General features: G+C 41.0%; 1 protein-coding gene across 1 annotated transcript; it reads left to right on the plus strand.

The window, feature by feature from the left end:
• Positions 1-98: 98 nt before the first annotated feature.
• On the plus strand, positions 99-15,854 carry LOC128456984 (transmembrane protein 164). The gene is made up of 6 exons (XM_053441443.1): positions 99-947; positions 5,560-5,609; positions 7,687-7,753; positions 9,412-9,490; positions 12,758-12,858; positions 14,296-15,854. The coding sequence occupies exons 1-6, from the start codon at positions 510-512 to the stop codon at positions 14,500-14,502; spliced, it is 942 nt and encodes a 313-aa protein (XP_053297418.1). The 5' UTR covers positions 99-509; the 3' UTR covers positions 14,503-15,854.
• The last annotated feature ends 1,711 nt before the right edge of the window (positions 15,855-17,565 follow it).

Consider the following 17,565-nt stretch of genomic DNA (forward strand, 5'->3'; position numbering starts at 1 on the left):
TTAGAGAATAAACTGACTTTTCCAGAGCCTCGGGGCAGGTTTTTCAAACAATCTTCCCCCTTAAATTGTGCTGAGCCTGCCAGGCCAAACTCAGGGTAACAGTTAGCATAAATCCAGTCCACGAAGGTAGACTTGGTAAGCTAGGCTAGGCTAAGCTAAGCTAGCTTCCTCTCCGGTGTCGGCACCGACACTAACACACCTAACCCCCCCGCAAGCCCCGTGTTAACCTGATATGAGTGAGGACACGCAGCCGCTGTGGAACCGTGCTTCACAACATGCCGGGGCCTGTGTGCGTGTCCAGAGAGGCTAGCCGGCAGCAGCTACGAGGGAGTCTTGACTACAGCTGCTGCTAGCTGAAGTTCCACTGCACGTCTGTGGATGAAGTGCTGTTAGCTAGCTACACACACACAGACACACACACACACACAGACTCACAGGTCGCGGCGGTGGATACATGTCTACCTCCGAACCACGACACGAGCTACGAAAGAAGGCAAATCTCGCAGTTCATGTTTCGCCAAGAAGTCAGTGTGACGTCGTTCATCCCATCTTGTTCGTATCTTTTCCAACAAGAGAAGAGGAATATGTCCAGGTATAACATTTACAGCCTGCTGGACTGGGTCTACGGCGGCGTAGACCCGAAGTTCGAGGGCAACGGGGGCCCCGAGTGCGCCGCCTTCCTCGCGCCCCAGCAGCGGGTCAGCGAGAGCCTGGTGATGGTCCTCATCTCCCTGCTAGAGATCGGCGTGGCGCTGAGGAAGATCAACCTGACCAGGGAGCTCCGGGCGGTGGGGAAGGAGTGCACCCGGGCGAAAGAGGACAGTCTGGGGAAGAACCTGTTGCTGGTCGCTCTCTGCATGACTTTTGGGGTGGAGGTCGGGTTCAAATTCGCCACCAAGACTGTGATCTATCTGCTGAACCCATGCCACGTCGTGACCATGGTCCAGGTGAGGATCCCACTGCAGGGTTTGTGTGTTTGAGTTGTTACCATGAGATTTACACATAATCCATTCACTCCAACTTTCCCAAACACACTGACAGAGTTGACTGATGTTCATGATCTACAATACGATGTCCCACATGATGTCGATGACACTGTTTTAATCAGTGTGATCTCATCCGGTGTTACCTGAAGGGCTCTTTCCTTGAGTTGCACAGCAACAGGCTTTTCACATGAACCCCACACAACAGGACACTGTAGTCCAAAAGTTTTCAAAGTTTTTTTTTAATGTCCTCTTCACCTACTCAGACAAGGGTCCACATTAAAACCTGGCTTTAATAACAGTGTGATTATTTAAAAAAAAATGTATGACTGGAAGAGGAAGTGTTAAAGCCACAGAGGAGAAGTTGAATTTACAACTGCACAGAACTTAATGATTCACCTGTAGAAAATGCAAATGGATATTTATAGTTTTGTTGTCTTGACTTTAATTTGGTCTCGCCCCAAGCGGCACCAAATTTCTCATTGTCCCATGTGCGCTGCTGCTGTAAGAAGGAAACATGCCTGAGTGTTTGACACCCTCTCTTTGTCTCGTCCTTCACGGTGCACGTTTGAACATGCCACGGTTACAGGTCACTGCCGACTGCGCTTTAAGAAGTCGGATCGTACTCATGAAATATGGGGAACGCGTAATATTGGTGTTATTATTTCATTCTACGCCGACGTGGTGTGATAGCCAAGGGACATTGATGAATTACTGGCTGTGATGAAGAATTTGAATGATGGCAGAAAAATGTCCCCAATATATGTTTACCAAGGTTTAGATAATCCGCCGCAGGTAATTCCTTGTGAATGTGATCAGATCAGTATGGGCTGTGGTAGAGTATTTCTCTCTCTCTCCATCTCTCTTCTGTAACTGGTTATCAGGATGGTGTTGTTTCCATCGACAGGGTGGCACAGCAGGGATTCTTTCCAGGTCTTTACTCATCACAGGGAACCAGGCCAGGCACTTGCTGGAGCTTGTCTGTGTGAGATGTCTCATAAAGGGGTGGAGCAGAAAGTGTTTAATCCATTCTAGATCTGTTGAAGTGATGTGTACTGTGTACGCTTGGTGGCGCACCTCAAGGATCCCTTCCACGAGTTGACCGGAATAAGGATTAATACACGTATTTAATAGTTAACAGCTCAATAGAGGTGATGTTTACGAGGATGTGTCAGTTTGTTTGTTTTAAATCGGTTTCTTTCGACTGGTAAGTTCAGACTCCACTCACCAAGTCCTCATCAGATCTGGTGGATCTGCAGTAGGAGGGTGTGGCCCATTTTTGATCTGTTTCAAATGTGAGGGAAAAAAACACAGATTAAGGATTTGGACAATGCACACATGTAATTAAGCCTGGGAATCAAATAGGCAAAATAACCACACTCAAATATACACACCTACATATACCCATGACCACCCATGCACACCCACACTTACTGGTATATAAATCCACCCATACATTCTATATGGAAATACTCATGTGCAAAGCTTATAATGGGCAACCCCCTTTCCCTCTGGAAAGCCCAATATACTATGTGATTTAATGAGAGCCTGGGTCATAATAATAATCATATATTATGTTATTTTAAGTGGGACATGTTTATTGGTTGAATAAAGTATGTATGTTGGCCCCTGTAAAGAGTTATCCATGGTGCTTGTTGAGATGTGCAGAATTAGGTTAAGTTACTACAGTCCTTGAATAATCTGCATCGACTTCACCAGTGAGCTGTTAAAAGGAATAAAGGCACTTGGATGTGTTGCTATGCTGCTGCAGGTTATAGTCTATATTATAATTCTATTTTGGATTGAAGATCAATCAGTGCTATTGCTAAATCATTCTATACCACTGATGTGTACGCCTCAGATTAAAACTGTCCCATACTGCACATAAACACCAACCTAATTTGGGGAAATCTCATTTTTTGGCTGGAAAGTTAAATAAAAGGTTCTTTACACTGAAAACCCAAAACGGTTTTTTATAGCTGTACCATGAAAGTCTCACAACTGCAAATCTCTCTGTGGTTCTTACACGCAAAGAAACTTAGTGCCAGGAATTAGATGGCATACGAACGATGCTACACTATCATTAAACTCTGCTGTGGATATAATCATAAGCATGATTTGTGGTGTTAACTTGAATAGGTCATTACTGTAGAAATGCTATCCAACATTGTGGCTGTTGAGGGACGAGCGGTCATAGTGTCTTCATACAAGCGTCTCATCCATCAACTGAGCTGGAAGTTTCCTTTTTAATACATGATGGTGGATAAGCTCCTATCAGACACACGCTCACCCTATCAAGTGAACTTTCTGACTCCTAGAGCCCAGCAGGAGTCTATTCTGATTGGTCACACTTATCATTTAAACCTCTCATAGATAGATTTGGTTGGTGGATGTGGATAACTACTAGGGCTGCTCGATTACGGAAAAAAATCATAATCACGATTATTTTGGACAATATCAAAAACACGATTATTTAAATGATTATTAATATGTGCCCTTATTCTGAAGTCTACGCTTTATTTTTGTAATCACAAACGCAGATGACGGCTGCGTGTCTTATTACTCCGTGAAAGCAGGATATCGGTGCCCTGTTATTCAAACCCTTAATGATGGCAACCCTAACACTCTATGACCGGCGCGGAGAAATGCGGGTCCGGTCTGACCGGTCTGAACAGCCAGGCGGGAGCGCGCTTGAGAATAGGGGTGCGCGGCCGCTACATGGTCTGCTGCTGCCCTCCCTGCTTTTCCACTCGCTCTGTTTTTTTCACCGCCGATCACCACACACACACAACTCGCCTCCTTCACTTTACTGCTGCTTGAGAGTGGGAGCCAGTCAGCTCGGCCACTGAATGCTTTGGGGGAAGGACTGAATTGCGCATCGCGTCTCTTTCGGAAAAAATGCCAAATAATCGTTTCAACTCAATTATAGTAGTTTGGAGATCGTTTGACCACATAATCGTAATAACGATTAAATTTCGATTAATCGAGCTGCCCTAATAACTACTGTGACAGGCTGCAGAAATCCTCCTCAGGCATTCCTTCAGCAGGTTGGAATGGAGTATACAGGAGTTTGAAACACTATAACACAGCAGCGGCAAACTTTTAAGTCTTTGTGCTTTGCTTTTTGCCTCCAAATGGAAGCACCACGCTGTTAAAAAGCTGCGTGCAAATATCCTGTGTCTGTGCACCAGACTACATTATCATTACATATGGCCGCATTTATCAGCTGCAGCACTAACACTCAGCAGAACAGATTGTCTGCCGAGTACTTTTCAACAGTTTCCCTTCACATCTTTAGGGATTAGTATGCAGCTACAGCTGTCCTTTTCCCCTTAAATTGCTCTTTAGCTGATGAAAAATATTTTTTGTTCAATTTAGTTATGTTTGTAGTAAACAAGCACAAAATGTGAAGAAAGGTTAAGCTCCAAAAAGTGATAAGTTAATATAAATATCACTTTTGTGTGGTAAACAGTTTGGTTTATCCCAGTTAGATTAGTGTCGTCTGGACTCACTTCTTTTCCCGCAGCCCTCTGTCGTCACCTGTATGTTTATTAAATACTAAATATTTTGATGCAACACTACTCCTGCTCATGTTTCAGTTTCACTTCTCCCCTGCAGGCCCGTGTGAGGGGACAGGAAAGATGTAGGCACTCTGCTTCCTCCTGCTGTACCTCCAGTACGAATTTATATTTCAGTAGTAAAATTAATAGAGAGAAACCACCATTAGAGTTAACAGTGTCTTTTATGCTGCAACAACAGAGTCAAGGCTGGTTTGACCCATGACTATCATTGAGCATTGAGAAAGTCTGGCCTGGAAAAGATTTAGAAGCTAAAGTGGTGGGTCTTGTTTTCGATATGTTGTATTTAGTTTTAAACCCATTTCATTTTGTTTTAGCACATAATAAAATGGAGGTCACATTCTGTTCAAGCACATGGCATATTTAGCAGTGATCGGAGTACAAGCAGGAAATGCCATCCCACAACATTTTACCACGCACTGTAATGTCGATGTAATAAAATGACGATTGGTTTGGTCGTGAATCAAATGAGTCCCATAGAAAACACATTGATTTGAACAAGATGATTCAAAAATGGTCTTGGTGTGAATAATAATCCAAACATTTCTAATCATTCTACTACCTTTATAAAGAGATAATCCGTTTAGCTCACACTCGTGTGTAAATCTGTCATGTGCAAGGAGTTTGCAGTTAAACTGAAACTGATAAACAGGATCTCTTCTTCCTGGTGGAGATCTACTAAAAGAGTCTCGAAATAACAAAGACGCACAAAGACATTTTCAGTTTGTACTAAAATTATGTTTCAATACTCCTGAGTCTCAACTCTGCGTTTTGTTTTTCTTTGGTTCGAGGCACATAGAACTTGACAGTTGCCAGAGGGATGGTCTGCTCAGGGCTCCTGTTCTTATATTATTAATAATTGTTTAAGTCATTCGTACATTTTCATTACTTCCAGCAATGAACACCGGAAGCTCTTGGAGCATTCAAGCTGTTCAACAATCCTTCTGAATTTACTGTGATAATGCAGTTTCAAATTTTTCTCTGTGCTTTCCTCACAGATCTTCCTGCTGGCCTGCCCGCCGGGTAAAACAGCAATGGTTGTATTTAGGTGAGTACATTTACACCATGGCTCATGTCTGGCTTTGGTGTTTGTTATATGCCACCATTTATTTTGGCAATACACATCTGTAGTCATGATAACGTGCTGATTTATAAACGGACTCACAGCTTCTCTCATCTTTGGGTCATCCGCCCTCATTTCAACCTGCAGTAGTAGGTAGTCGTCACGGCTGTAAATTTTGAATGCAATATAAAATGATTGGGCAGACACACCACAATTGAAGATGGATTTTAATTTCATATAAAAACAATTGCCTCATTGATTGCAATTACCTGTGCACTTCTACAGAGTAAATTGGGTTTTCACTGTTTCTTTGTAATGGATTCCCTGAGCTTTATGGTCTCCTCTCCTCAACGACTACTCAGGTCCGGGCAGTTAATTATTCAGGAGAAATGACTTTGTTCTTGCCAGAGGGAACACGGTGTGGAATTTACACAGAAAAAAAACAGCAGGGTCACTTTCTGTTGCCGTAGCCCATGGGAGTCTGAAGCTGTGTCTCACCTGAAATGGCCATAAAGTATCCTGCTAAAAAATAAAACCAGAGTCTGAGAAGTTTTATGAAACACACAACATTAAAGGCTCGGTCACAGGAGTCTCTAGCCTTTCTAAAGGCTACAGTCATCCAACCAGAACTAGGCCTGGATCTTGAAGGTGGCCCGGGTGACCAATGCCCACCCAATTGGTCAACTTTATACTGTGCCATTTGAATCAGATACTTACGTTTAATTTATTCGCCCCGTCCGAATTTCCTGATTTCTGAGAGAACTACAGAGAGGACAACCAAGTCAAGGTCTTCAAGTGTTCACAGTTTGTTCATTTACTAAAACAAACCAGGCTGGTAAACTTGTTTTTAACATAAATTACATCTTTATCATTCAAAATAATCTTCAGTGGTGTGTTTAATAACAGCGTCATCCATTCAGAGCGTCCTTACTGGAAATCATCACCTGCATGTGTGCTGCGCAGGAGGTTTGGTGGAGCTAGTCTGTGCGTGCTACATGTGTAAAAATATAATGATATAATAATAATAATATTATTATTATTATTATTATACCACGGCTAGGTTGAATTTCCTATTGTGACACTATTCCTATCTTTAAAACTTGGAAAAACTCTCAACACTAAGTCCACCGTGCGAAAAGGTGCCCACCCTTAATTTCAAATTCCCCCCCAATCTCAGCAGTCTAGATCCAGGCTTGAACCGAACTAAAAATGTATTATTGATAACAATAAATGGTATCATACGTTGATACATGTGAAGCTCTGGAAAAGTCAATACGATGGTAGAATTATTTGTTTATACTGATTAATATTTGATGGTTAATGCCGGTTTCCTCCCACAGCACAACAGAATCAGTGATTCATGTCTCGGCCCAAGTATTGATCGGGAGAGACAGAACTTCCTCGTACCAAAAAGTGTTAATAAGAACTTCATTTTTTAAACATAGGAGTTGAGCAGGTGAGAAATAGTCGGCCAAGAGTGCTGCTGATCAATAAACGTATAGTGAATGTGAATTTGAATGAAGCAGCGCTGTTTCTCCAGAAGGGTTCAGGAGGCCCTTGAGAGTGACTGCTGAGTTTATTTAATCTGACACTCCGACAACGCTGCTGTTTTCCCAGTGACCTTAGCTGTCACAACAGTTGTTTTGGCTCATTTGACAAAAAGAGCAGTCAGAGGAGTTAAGAGGAAGGTCTGGACTTTGACACATAAACTCCTGGGTTTTTATTGATGGTGCCTCTCTGAATGATCCTTGGTTAAAAGGGGCATTTATCCTCAAGTCGGACGGTCAGAAGTTAACTAAACAAACACCACACCCTCTGTGTGTGTCTGCACTTGTACTTGTATCTTTGTGAGGACCATTTTGAGCATAGCATTTACGTAGTGAGGGCATTTTAGGAAAGTAAGGATATTTTCAAAAGTGCTCTTATCACAATACTACTAGTATGTGTGTAATGCAATGATGCATGCAATGTAGACATGGTGGTTGACCGTTTCCTGGTGGTCTCAGACCGAGGTGGGGTTGGTCAATATCCTTGGTTAATGTTTTCCTCTGTTTGTTTTCAGGCTGCAGGTCCACATGTTGAATGGTGCGCTACTGGCTTTAATGTTCCCTGTTGTCAACACCAGACTAGTAAGTAACCAGCACTGGAAATCTCATTCCCACATTTCCCTCTGCAAGCCTTTGTTCTGTTTCTGAAGTTATTAAGGATGGTTTCTTCTTCATTATCCATAGTTCCCACTTTTCTGACCGCTCAATAAGAGAGCAAGTTCTACCCCCTTAGCTCTGATACGTTTTGGAGACTAACTTGTGACATTTTATCTTCTTCTTGTCAAAAAAGGTGACATTTATATGAATGTGATGTTTAAATAAGTCTTGTCTCTACAAGAGCACGAATCTAAAGAACAAATTCTGACAAAATGTCAAACCCTGTTAGCTTAAAGTATGAGTTTGGTGAATGATGGAAATGTTTTAGTGGAGTTTGGACAGTCTGAATTTTTTTAATCAAATGTATATACATACACCGAAGTAAAGGTAAAGTTTTCTGCCTCAACTGTCATTATCTCCAACATATGAAGTAAAACTTCACATTATTTTATTCTATTGTATTGTATTTTATTGTATTCAAATATACCGGCTGCTATGATGATTTAATTTCCAATTCGGGGATGAATAAAGTAATCTATCTATCTATCTATCATCTATCTATAACGTTTTTTAACATCCATGAACATCATGTCATATGTCTGCTTGCACTTTATCAGTTTTGTGAATGATAAACACAACTGTGAGGACTGAACGCTAATCTGATTTAATGTTAACTGAAAGGCAGCATCCATCAGATTCACATGAATTTTTAGTGTCAGACCATTAAGTGTAATCCCTAATGGTTCACATTTACAGAGAATAATTTAATAATTTTCATTCATTAAAAATACTGATCTCTGACCTGACTGTGCAGACACATGTTAAATTATATATATTTTTATAACACCATTAATGTGTCTGCAGTCATGAAGGTTCTTTTTTTCTTTTTATTAATAAGTGGCTTAACCAGCTAATTTGTCACTAATATAAAAAAATGTAATCTGTATTTCTCAATATATTCCTTAATTGAAAGGAGTTCACACGAGGTGTTCTACTGATCCATAGACACATAGTGCTCTCTGTGATCAGGTAGTCAAACCCTCTCACGACATCTTTGCACTATTAGTAGAATAGGAGGAGTCAAATCAAGCCCGACTTCCTCTCTGCTTGTAAATTCTGGTCTGAAGTCACTCAGGCCGAGTGCAGGAGGTGTGTCTACAGGTTTAGGACTAAGGATGAGGAATGTAAACGTGTCGCTGGATGGTTTGATGAGTCCAAAAGTTATGTGAATGATATTCTATGACCTTAACAATCACCGGATCTCATCCTAATTGAACGCTGCAGGAGATTTAGGATTGGCAAATTAGTTTTCTCCCCCGTCATCATCTTCATCATCAAAAAACCTATTTTGGAAGAATTGTGTAGCTGGAGCGCAGGAAATCTAAGCACAGGCAGAGTAAATTTGTGCGCCATTTGAGAGAGATCATACAAAAATCTGAAAGTGAAATATGGGGGGGGAGCTCTTTGCTGTATCTCGAGAGTTGTTATTATAGAGATGCAGGTCCTTGAACCTCCCACCAACTCTTTTGGGGCCTCCTGAGTCACTGTGTGAAGGTCTTCAAGAAACACAAGCAAATCCAGGTGTAAATGAACGCGTGTAAAAAAACTCTTCATAGAAATGAAATGTTATATTCTCTCCACAGCTTCCGTTTGAGAAGGAGATCTACTACATCCAGCACTCCATGCTGTACCTGGTGCCTATTTATCTGTTCAGGAAAGGAGGTAGGATTACATCCCCTGTTCTATCTCCATTTCATTGACACACATGAAGAAATACCTTTCAAATGCCAAACAAGCAAGCTTATATTACCATGACACCTTTCTCTGTGCACGGTTCCCTTTTGTTGGTCTTTCTGTGTGCGTTCTGACGTGTTGGCTCTTGCAGCTTTTTAATCTTCAAAGCTCTGTTTATTCTAAGCTAACATGTGTTGCTGCTCTGTCTACATGGGCGTCATGCTACTGAAGAGCAAATACAAAGCCTTGGGTTGCTCAACTGTGTCTTCCAAATTTAAAGTTATTAATTTAAATGTGAAGGAGACATTTTTGGTTAAACCGCTTTTTGGTAAAAGTGGGACTAATGTCACTATGGAATTTGTGTATGTATGTATGAGTTATGTATTATGATATAATTTAATTATACAGTAAACCTGTTCACCATGAAGTGACTACAGACACAAATTCAACATAAACTCCCTTCTCTCCTAGCAGTGCCCAAGGTCAGGTTATAGATAAAGGGCCAACTAGCAGTACATTGTAATATCTACGCTCCTAGACTTTCAAATCTAAATCAGGTGCCCAGACAGAGAAGAACCAACTCCAATTCTTATGCGTATAACATCAGTGGCTAGATGTAAAGGTTAGGCATGCATGCTTTCGTGGTTGCGCGGTTGGGATGGTTGACACTAGGTGAGGGAGATAAATTGAGATGCTGTGGGAGACATCTTCAGACTTGTGGGTGACGATTGCTCATGTTACTCTGTTAGTGTTTGTATATTGTTTCACCTTCTGGTCTCCTTGATGCATCAAGTCTACATTAAACCCTTCAGCATAAGACATCAGCTGCTGCCTGAGTTCTCCTTTCACCAGCTTCCAGAAAACTTCCATAAAAACAGACTTTTTTCTTTCTTTTTTTTTTTAAATGTCATTAGTTTTAGATTATTATTAAGTATTGTTAGAAAGAGGTATTGACAAAAATATCTTCAATATACAATCTTCATTATTCACTTCATTAAAAAATGATGTGCTCAATAATTAATTGTAGGCCCTTTTTGTGACAACAGGTTTTCTAAATTATAAACAGTGGTGCAGAATACAGCTATTATCCTGCATACTGCATTTGGATATGAAGTGAACTAAATCCGACTGCTTTATCGTGTCTTGAAGGGCATACACTTGCAATTTCTCCAGGTTCCACAAATGGTAGCAGATGCATGTTGGCTGTTTGTCACTGAGAAACAGCTGTCCAGGTGCCCTCAGAGTCACCAAGTGGCAAAGGCAGGAGGACAGATGTTGCGTCGGGCAGCACCAAGCTTTAAACGTGTTGTAAATGTGGACCAGGACAGAGGTGAAATGATTCAAGGTTTCTACACAGCCCACAACAACAAGGACGGGATAGCTTTGAATAACATGTCACATTTAACAGGGTTTATTGTTGATTTAAGTTTTTAAGAATAGAAGTCAGGTCAATGACAGAGAGAATTATCTAGGGTGTTGCATGTTAACCAGAATTCATCCCATTCTTCATTGGCGTCACAACACTGGACGCTGACCAGTAAGTACACATTTTATATTTCCTCAAGCTGCTGTAACCAATGTCAGCAGTGAGGTAACAGGAAAGCCAGTTCGACCCCACATCCTGTTACTGGTTCACAGTGTTTCTGTCTTTTGATTCGACTTGTATGAGAAGGATGTGAATGGAAACAGTATTTTTCTTCTTTGGTGTTGTAACAGAACACACATCCTGTGCGTTGGCTCTCTTTCAACCGACAAAGAGGAATTCGAGAAAAAAGTCTGTTCAAGCCAGGGATGAGGTGGAAACTCTGGGTTTTGTGTTACTGCAGTTACTTTGAAGCTGAACGGCTCGAGTTGCAGGCAGGTGTTATTCAACAGACCCAGGGTGCCTACTGTTACCTCCCGTCAAATGGGGATGTTGTAATTTCCTCTTTCATACATTTTCACAATGCAACTGTCAAAACAAGGATTTGCATTTACCGGTTCGGCACTCATTTGTTACCCAAATCCCAGGCTGACTAACAGTGTGTCTTTTATTGCGAGCTGTCAGACATCAGTGCAAAGTAACTGAGACAACAATGACCTAATGTCACACATCATGGCTTCATCCCCGAAACGGATCTGTCCTTAGAACACAGTGACTGTCCCGTCATTTCCCTCGCACCGTGCGATGATCACTGTAAAGTTCAACACAACTGGACAAAATGTAGTTTAAAAGTATGTTTTTGAATATAAACTACATATAGTCTTGTGACAACATTTCACTTACAATGATTACATTTAGTGCATGTGAAAAAATAGCCGTTAAAGGCTGCTGACAGGATTTAAATGTTAAATAGATTTCTAAAAATGTCCACTCACTTTCACTGCTAATCACCAGACTCAAAAGGGAGTCAGACCATCTATAAACACACTGTCCCGTCTGTCTGATTCATATTTTCATGATCTGCAAGCTGTACACGTTGTATTAGGGCCAGTTGAAGGAACATCATTTTAGGCTGCATGTCATTTTATAGGTAACATACCTGAAGATCAGCCTGTTACCTGTGTTGTCACAAGGAATGTGAAGCATCTTGTTAAGTTATATACTTAAGTTTAAGTTTCCCAAAAGGAGGTACTTCATCTCTTGGCACATCAGCACCACATTATCAGAAGTATCAGGTCTTTCAAAAGACTGCGCAAGAAACGTGGTCTAATCCAGAAACGGAACCAAACAGATTTGGGGGAAGTTGTGCCTGTTTGGTAATGGTGCCTTTCAGTCTGTTTCTGTTATGACTATTTTCCTCATTAGATTACGACATTATTCTCGGGGCGGCAAAAAGGCCTAATACTCCATTATAATGTTGTCTGGTCTCAGATGAAGAAATACATTTAAATGTTGAATCTAAAAAGCAGCAGGTGTCCTGGCCCGTGCTAAATGAAGTTTATAGATTTGTCCCTCCAGCTCTTTCACTGCTGTTGCACATTAATCTGTCTGGCTCTGCTGGATTAAAATGGAGGCTGTGCTCTTTATTTACCCACTGCCACAGCGAATGGCCGAATCACCTCCATTTTTTTTATTCACCACACACGCACACCCTTACTCTTCAGCCCGGATAGACTCAAGAGTCTGCAAAACTACGTCTGAGCAGCTGATCTGAAAAGTTTCCCATCTTAGGGTTCGTTGACTCAGAGTTCAGGCTCAGATGTTTCTGGAATGTGCTCTCTGGAATTCTCCCCAGATGTTTTACAAACAGATGTGTGTGTTTCTTTCTGCAGGTGTATACAAGCCTGAGCCCCTCGGGGACATGTGGTGGGCAGTCCTCGCCACGGGTCTCCTGTTCCTCTACCACTTCCTCTTTTTGCAGGTTCTTGGCCTGGTAAGATGGAGCCCTCTGCTGGCTATTGCTTGACATTTCATTATGCAAAGTATGCGCCCTCATCTAGTGTCAGTGGTTTCATTTCCATGGAGAATAAAGTTTATTTGAACAGAGAGGTGTGATCAACAGAATTATCTAAACTATACTGATCCAAAGAAAGGGAAATGTGGTGGAGAAATGTATTTATCAGTTTATATATTGGTGTAATAATTATATAAATTCATTCATTAAAAGTAATGAATGAATGTTTAAAAATAAAGATTTGTAATAATGACTGAAAATATGACGGCTTATTGCACAAACCCATCTCACAACAGTGAATTAGAACATGTATGCTAATCTGCACAGTCCAGAAATAAGTAAAGCAAACATACCCATGCAAAGATGTATACATTCATTCTTGCACATGTATATGTAAACGTGTATATATACGTTAATGCAAACAGTCTGCATAAATGCATTCATAGCCTGATTTATACTAGATTTGCTAGTGCTTATATCAATATTTGAGATATTTATCTATTGGCTGACCTAAATACAATATGCTAATAAGATCAATAATTTAAGATCAGCCTTGGTCACTGTCCACATGAACATAAACAGTTTATACACATCACTTCAGGACTGTTTTGGCTTTCTCCTCTGTTCCTGGCAGTGATGCATATTATCCAATGTCCGAGCTAGTTGATCAAATCCAGGTTTCCTATTAGTGCTCTCTTGCTGATTGAAACAACAACATGGCTTCCTTAAAGTGTGCTTTCAGATTAAAGTCCATGTATTGTCACGTCACTAACACGACTCATTTACAATCAGCTTTGCAGTTTCGTTGTAGTATAATAAAGATAGCTTGGCTAGCCAGGTCAGCTCGACTTTACACATAATGTTAAACTGACCTGTACCCATGGTGATAGGACGGGACTCGACTCAGGCTCGACTGATTGTATAAAACATGAAACTGAACTTGTATCAGTCCCAGGTCAGGCCTCTGGTCCTGCAGTGCAAATGGAAGCATGAAGACCTTTACACTGAATCAGATTAATCAAGTTTTTAAGCTTCACAAAGTCAGTTGAGAATGTGTTTCATTGTGTAATGTTGTAATGTGAGTTGTTTCTCCACAGATTTTAAACAATTATAAAATCTTTATGTATATAAGTCTACATTAAACAGCCACTAATGCCAACTTGTGACTGCAAAGTAATGGCTGCAGTCACACATTGAATAATAGAGCTTTTACTGACTGAACCCATTAAGTTGATATTTTTGCAGAGCAGAAATCCAACAGAAATTAATAACACGTATGCAGTGAATTCAACCATGACATTTAGCAAAAACTCATTATCCAAGTGAGTAGCACTTATTACTCTCACTAGAATTAGCATTATATTATATTAAGACGCGTGTTTACTCAATCCGTCTGTCTGTCTGTGACCCCTGCAGGCGACTGAGGTCAACCTGAACAACATGCTGTGCCCGGCTGTGTCCGACCCCTTTTACGGGCCTTGGTACCGGGTTTGGGCGGCGGGCCACCAGACTCTGCTGACCCTCGTTCACGGGAAGGTCCTCACACTCCTGTCGCAGCACACCGGCTCCGTCTGCAGACACCTGCTGGACGCAGTCCGACTGCGCAGCAAGAAAGTCGACTGAATGTTCGCAAAGATGCACACAGACCTAGCCTTTCACTCGAAATGCCTGCTCATCCAGATTTCTCTCTTTTTTAAAGCGACATTTTAATGCATCTTTTTTAGATTTAACCATCTGTTTTACTGAAACACGTGAGCATTTCAGGGCCAGTGAATCAATGTGTCATTCTTTTAGTGTTGTAGTTGGCTTGCATTCATACATACTTGCATGGAGAGACATGATAGGACTGAGGCTGGTAGTTAGCGTTGTTGAGTTTGCCAGAGCTAGCCTTGCTTGGAAGGAAATACCATTTCCAGAGATATGTAAGTGAATTTGTGGATGATTTCCCAAGCTGCCTTTTTCTAACCGCTGTGAGGACAGAGAAATGGGGGTCACCGAAAATGTCACTACTGATCTGCAGCTGTTACACTTTCATTTCTTTACCTCTTTACGCTAGATCTATGTTATGTTAGTAAAGCTGCCATTTTATTTGTCTCATGATTGTAAATGTGAGCCGTCGTAAACGTTATTGCTCGTTCGGTTGGAGGATTTTAGTTCGACACGTATCATCACTTCTCTGTGTTGTCATGACTGAAAAAAAAGACCAAACTTATTTGGTCTCACTTCATCACACACACAGACAGGCAGTGAACGCATCGCTGTTCAATGGCCTCTTCTGTGTTTCTGTTTCCACCCCGCTCTGATCATTCCAGCTGTGGTAATCTGGGGAAATGGGGATGTATTACATGCTGAGACTCCTAGTGATGAATGAGGATTTTTGGATCTACACAGGGATGTTATTACCTCCCACCGAGGAGGTCATGTTGTTTTTTGTCTTTTATTTCCCAATGATGTCGGACCACGTTCAGAGAAGTATAGATCTCAGTGAGTTGAATGAATGTGAGGAGAACTCGAAACCTTTCTGGGCTGGATTCATGCATAATGACACTTGAATACAATTTGTTGCTTAATCTTCCAAAGCATCCTGAATTCACTTCACCATCATATTCGCAACAAATCACGACCTCAGTTTTTTAACAAATTGCATCAAATGATCTTTATGAGATCACTTTGAGTCATATATTGACTATCCATATGAGAGGAAGTATAGGCTGATGATGATTAAAAAATGTCAGTCTGGGTATAACATTTCAATTATGAGGGATGTGTTTATTACTGTAGCATACTATTGTACTTCACTGTAAAGAAGGGATAAGACAAAGTTTTGTATTTTTATCGGTTCAAGTGTATGTTCTGTATTGAGAATAAAAGTGATGTCGACCACTTCTCGTGGAAATGTAGCATCTTTTGGAACCATGTTCAAGGTGGATTTTGTAATGTTGGATAAATGCAGTTTAAAGACTTAAACCTCCTAACTTTTGAAGACTTATTTTTTTTCCACTGGCACAGTGAATACAGCTTTCAAGATGGATTCAAGATTCCCAGTACAACGTATAATAACACTGCATGCAGCTCACAAATATACATATTATTGCTGTTGTTTCCTTAGTAGGAATAAAAGCTATGTAAAGGGAAAAAATCTATTAATACAATTTTAAAAACGGATATTATATAGAATGTTGCACAACATAAATTACACATATTGAATGAGACAATAAATTTGATGTAACCAGACATGGCATTATTGCAAATATTGGAAGAAAATGGCATTTACTGATAACAGATATATAGAACAGTCATGTTAGTGACTTAAAATGGAAGTTACTGAACAGCTTGATGTGTTGGCATTCACACAATCCCTATCTTGCAGAGTTTTTACATCCACTAGCGCCAGCAAAGCTAATCTATTCTTTGATCTATCTATTCAAAAGCATTAAAACAATTTGGTGGTCTGGCATCCTTCACCGATAACATTATTTGGAGCTAGATTCTGCGCTGTACAGCAGAGGATGGAGCCTCCAAGAAAATCGCGAGTCAATCATGTTTCACCTGTTATTATAGCATCAAATTACTAATTCAAACAAAATTACCAGATAAATGAACATTTGGACCTACATAGGTTTGATTAGAACTACCTCAAATGTCACAAACCGTCTTTGAGAGAATGTTCTTAAATCTGTATTCTGACTTTAGTTTGCTCTACGGCAAGGGGAAGGGGGGTTTTATGACCTATACTGCAGAGAGCCACCAGGGGGTGATCAAGCGCTTTGGCTTCATATTTGTGACTCAGCCACGGCATCCGTCTTTATATACAGACTATGGCCTTTACACTAAGCTAGCCAGCTGCTGGCTCCTGCTTCGTAGAGCAAGGAGGGTTGTGTCATCTCACTTCCAATAAGAGAGAGAAAGCAAATATGTGTGTTTCCCAAACTGTCATGCTACTCCTCAAATAGCTGCCCACCTCACCACAACACAAAAATGACACAGATGCCAAGTTGCACGACTCATACAGACTGGTATTTTTGCACAGTATGTTTGGCTTTGTTGTTTTCTCTAAGGCCAGACGGAGTCTACAAGCTCGAAAGAGGAGCACATTGAATGAAGTGTGCGCTGAGTGTTTTCACAGGCCTATAGCACCGCATCTCTTCAGACTGTCAAGAGAGGAGGTCGACCCAAAACACTGCAGCGGCTGCAAAGAGGCCTCAGGGTGATGGTGGATTAAGAATAGAACAATGTTTAAATACGCTGCTCTTCATTTCAAGTGTCTTTGCAGATTCAGACACATACAGAAGAGGGATCACAGGGAAATCTCTGCGTCTCTTTCATTAGATCTGGCTCCATTTTGGCCTCCGCCCAGGAAGGTTATGTTTTCACCCCTACCAATTTGTTTGTGGGTTGGTTGGCATGTTTGTTTACGCAAAAACTGCACAAATGTCCATGAAACTTGGTGGAACAATGCAGTATGTGTCAGGGACAAGCCCATTCTACTTTTTACCTAGGTCTGGTTCTAGGTTCTTTAATGCTGAGAAATAGGGCGTCTTTTGGACATTTCCTCTGATTTCCTAGAGAATAATACTGACAGGTATGAGTGAAGGTATTTTGGTCCAACTTGATTGAATTTAAGGGGACTGCCAGGCTTTGGCGCAGGTTATGTGCTCTCATAGTTATTTCAATGTAAGGCAGAGG

This window comes from Pleuronectes platessa, chromosome 15 (genome assembly GCF_947347685.1).
Source record: "Pleuronectes platessa chromosome 15, fPlePla1.1, whole genome shotgun sequence".
NCBI lineage: Eukaryota > Metazoa > Chordata > Actinopteri > Pleuronectiformes > Pleuronectidae > Pleuronectes > Pleuronectes platessa.

Bases quoted from the DNA above. Each gene is read 5' to 3' on its own strand.
- LOC128456984 (XM_053441443.1), top strand. From the start codon at position 510: ATGTTTCGCCAAGAAGTCAGTGTGACGTCGTTCATCCCATCTTGTTCG. The intron at 5,610-7,686 runs GTGAGTACATTT...GTTTGTTTTCAG, and splicing joins ACAGCAATGGTTGTATTTAG to GCTGCAGGTCCACATGTTGA. The intron at 7,754-9,411 runs GTAAGTAACCAG...TTCTCTCCACAG, and splicing joins CTGTTGTCAACACCAGACTA to CTTCCGTTTGAGAAGGAGAT.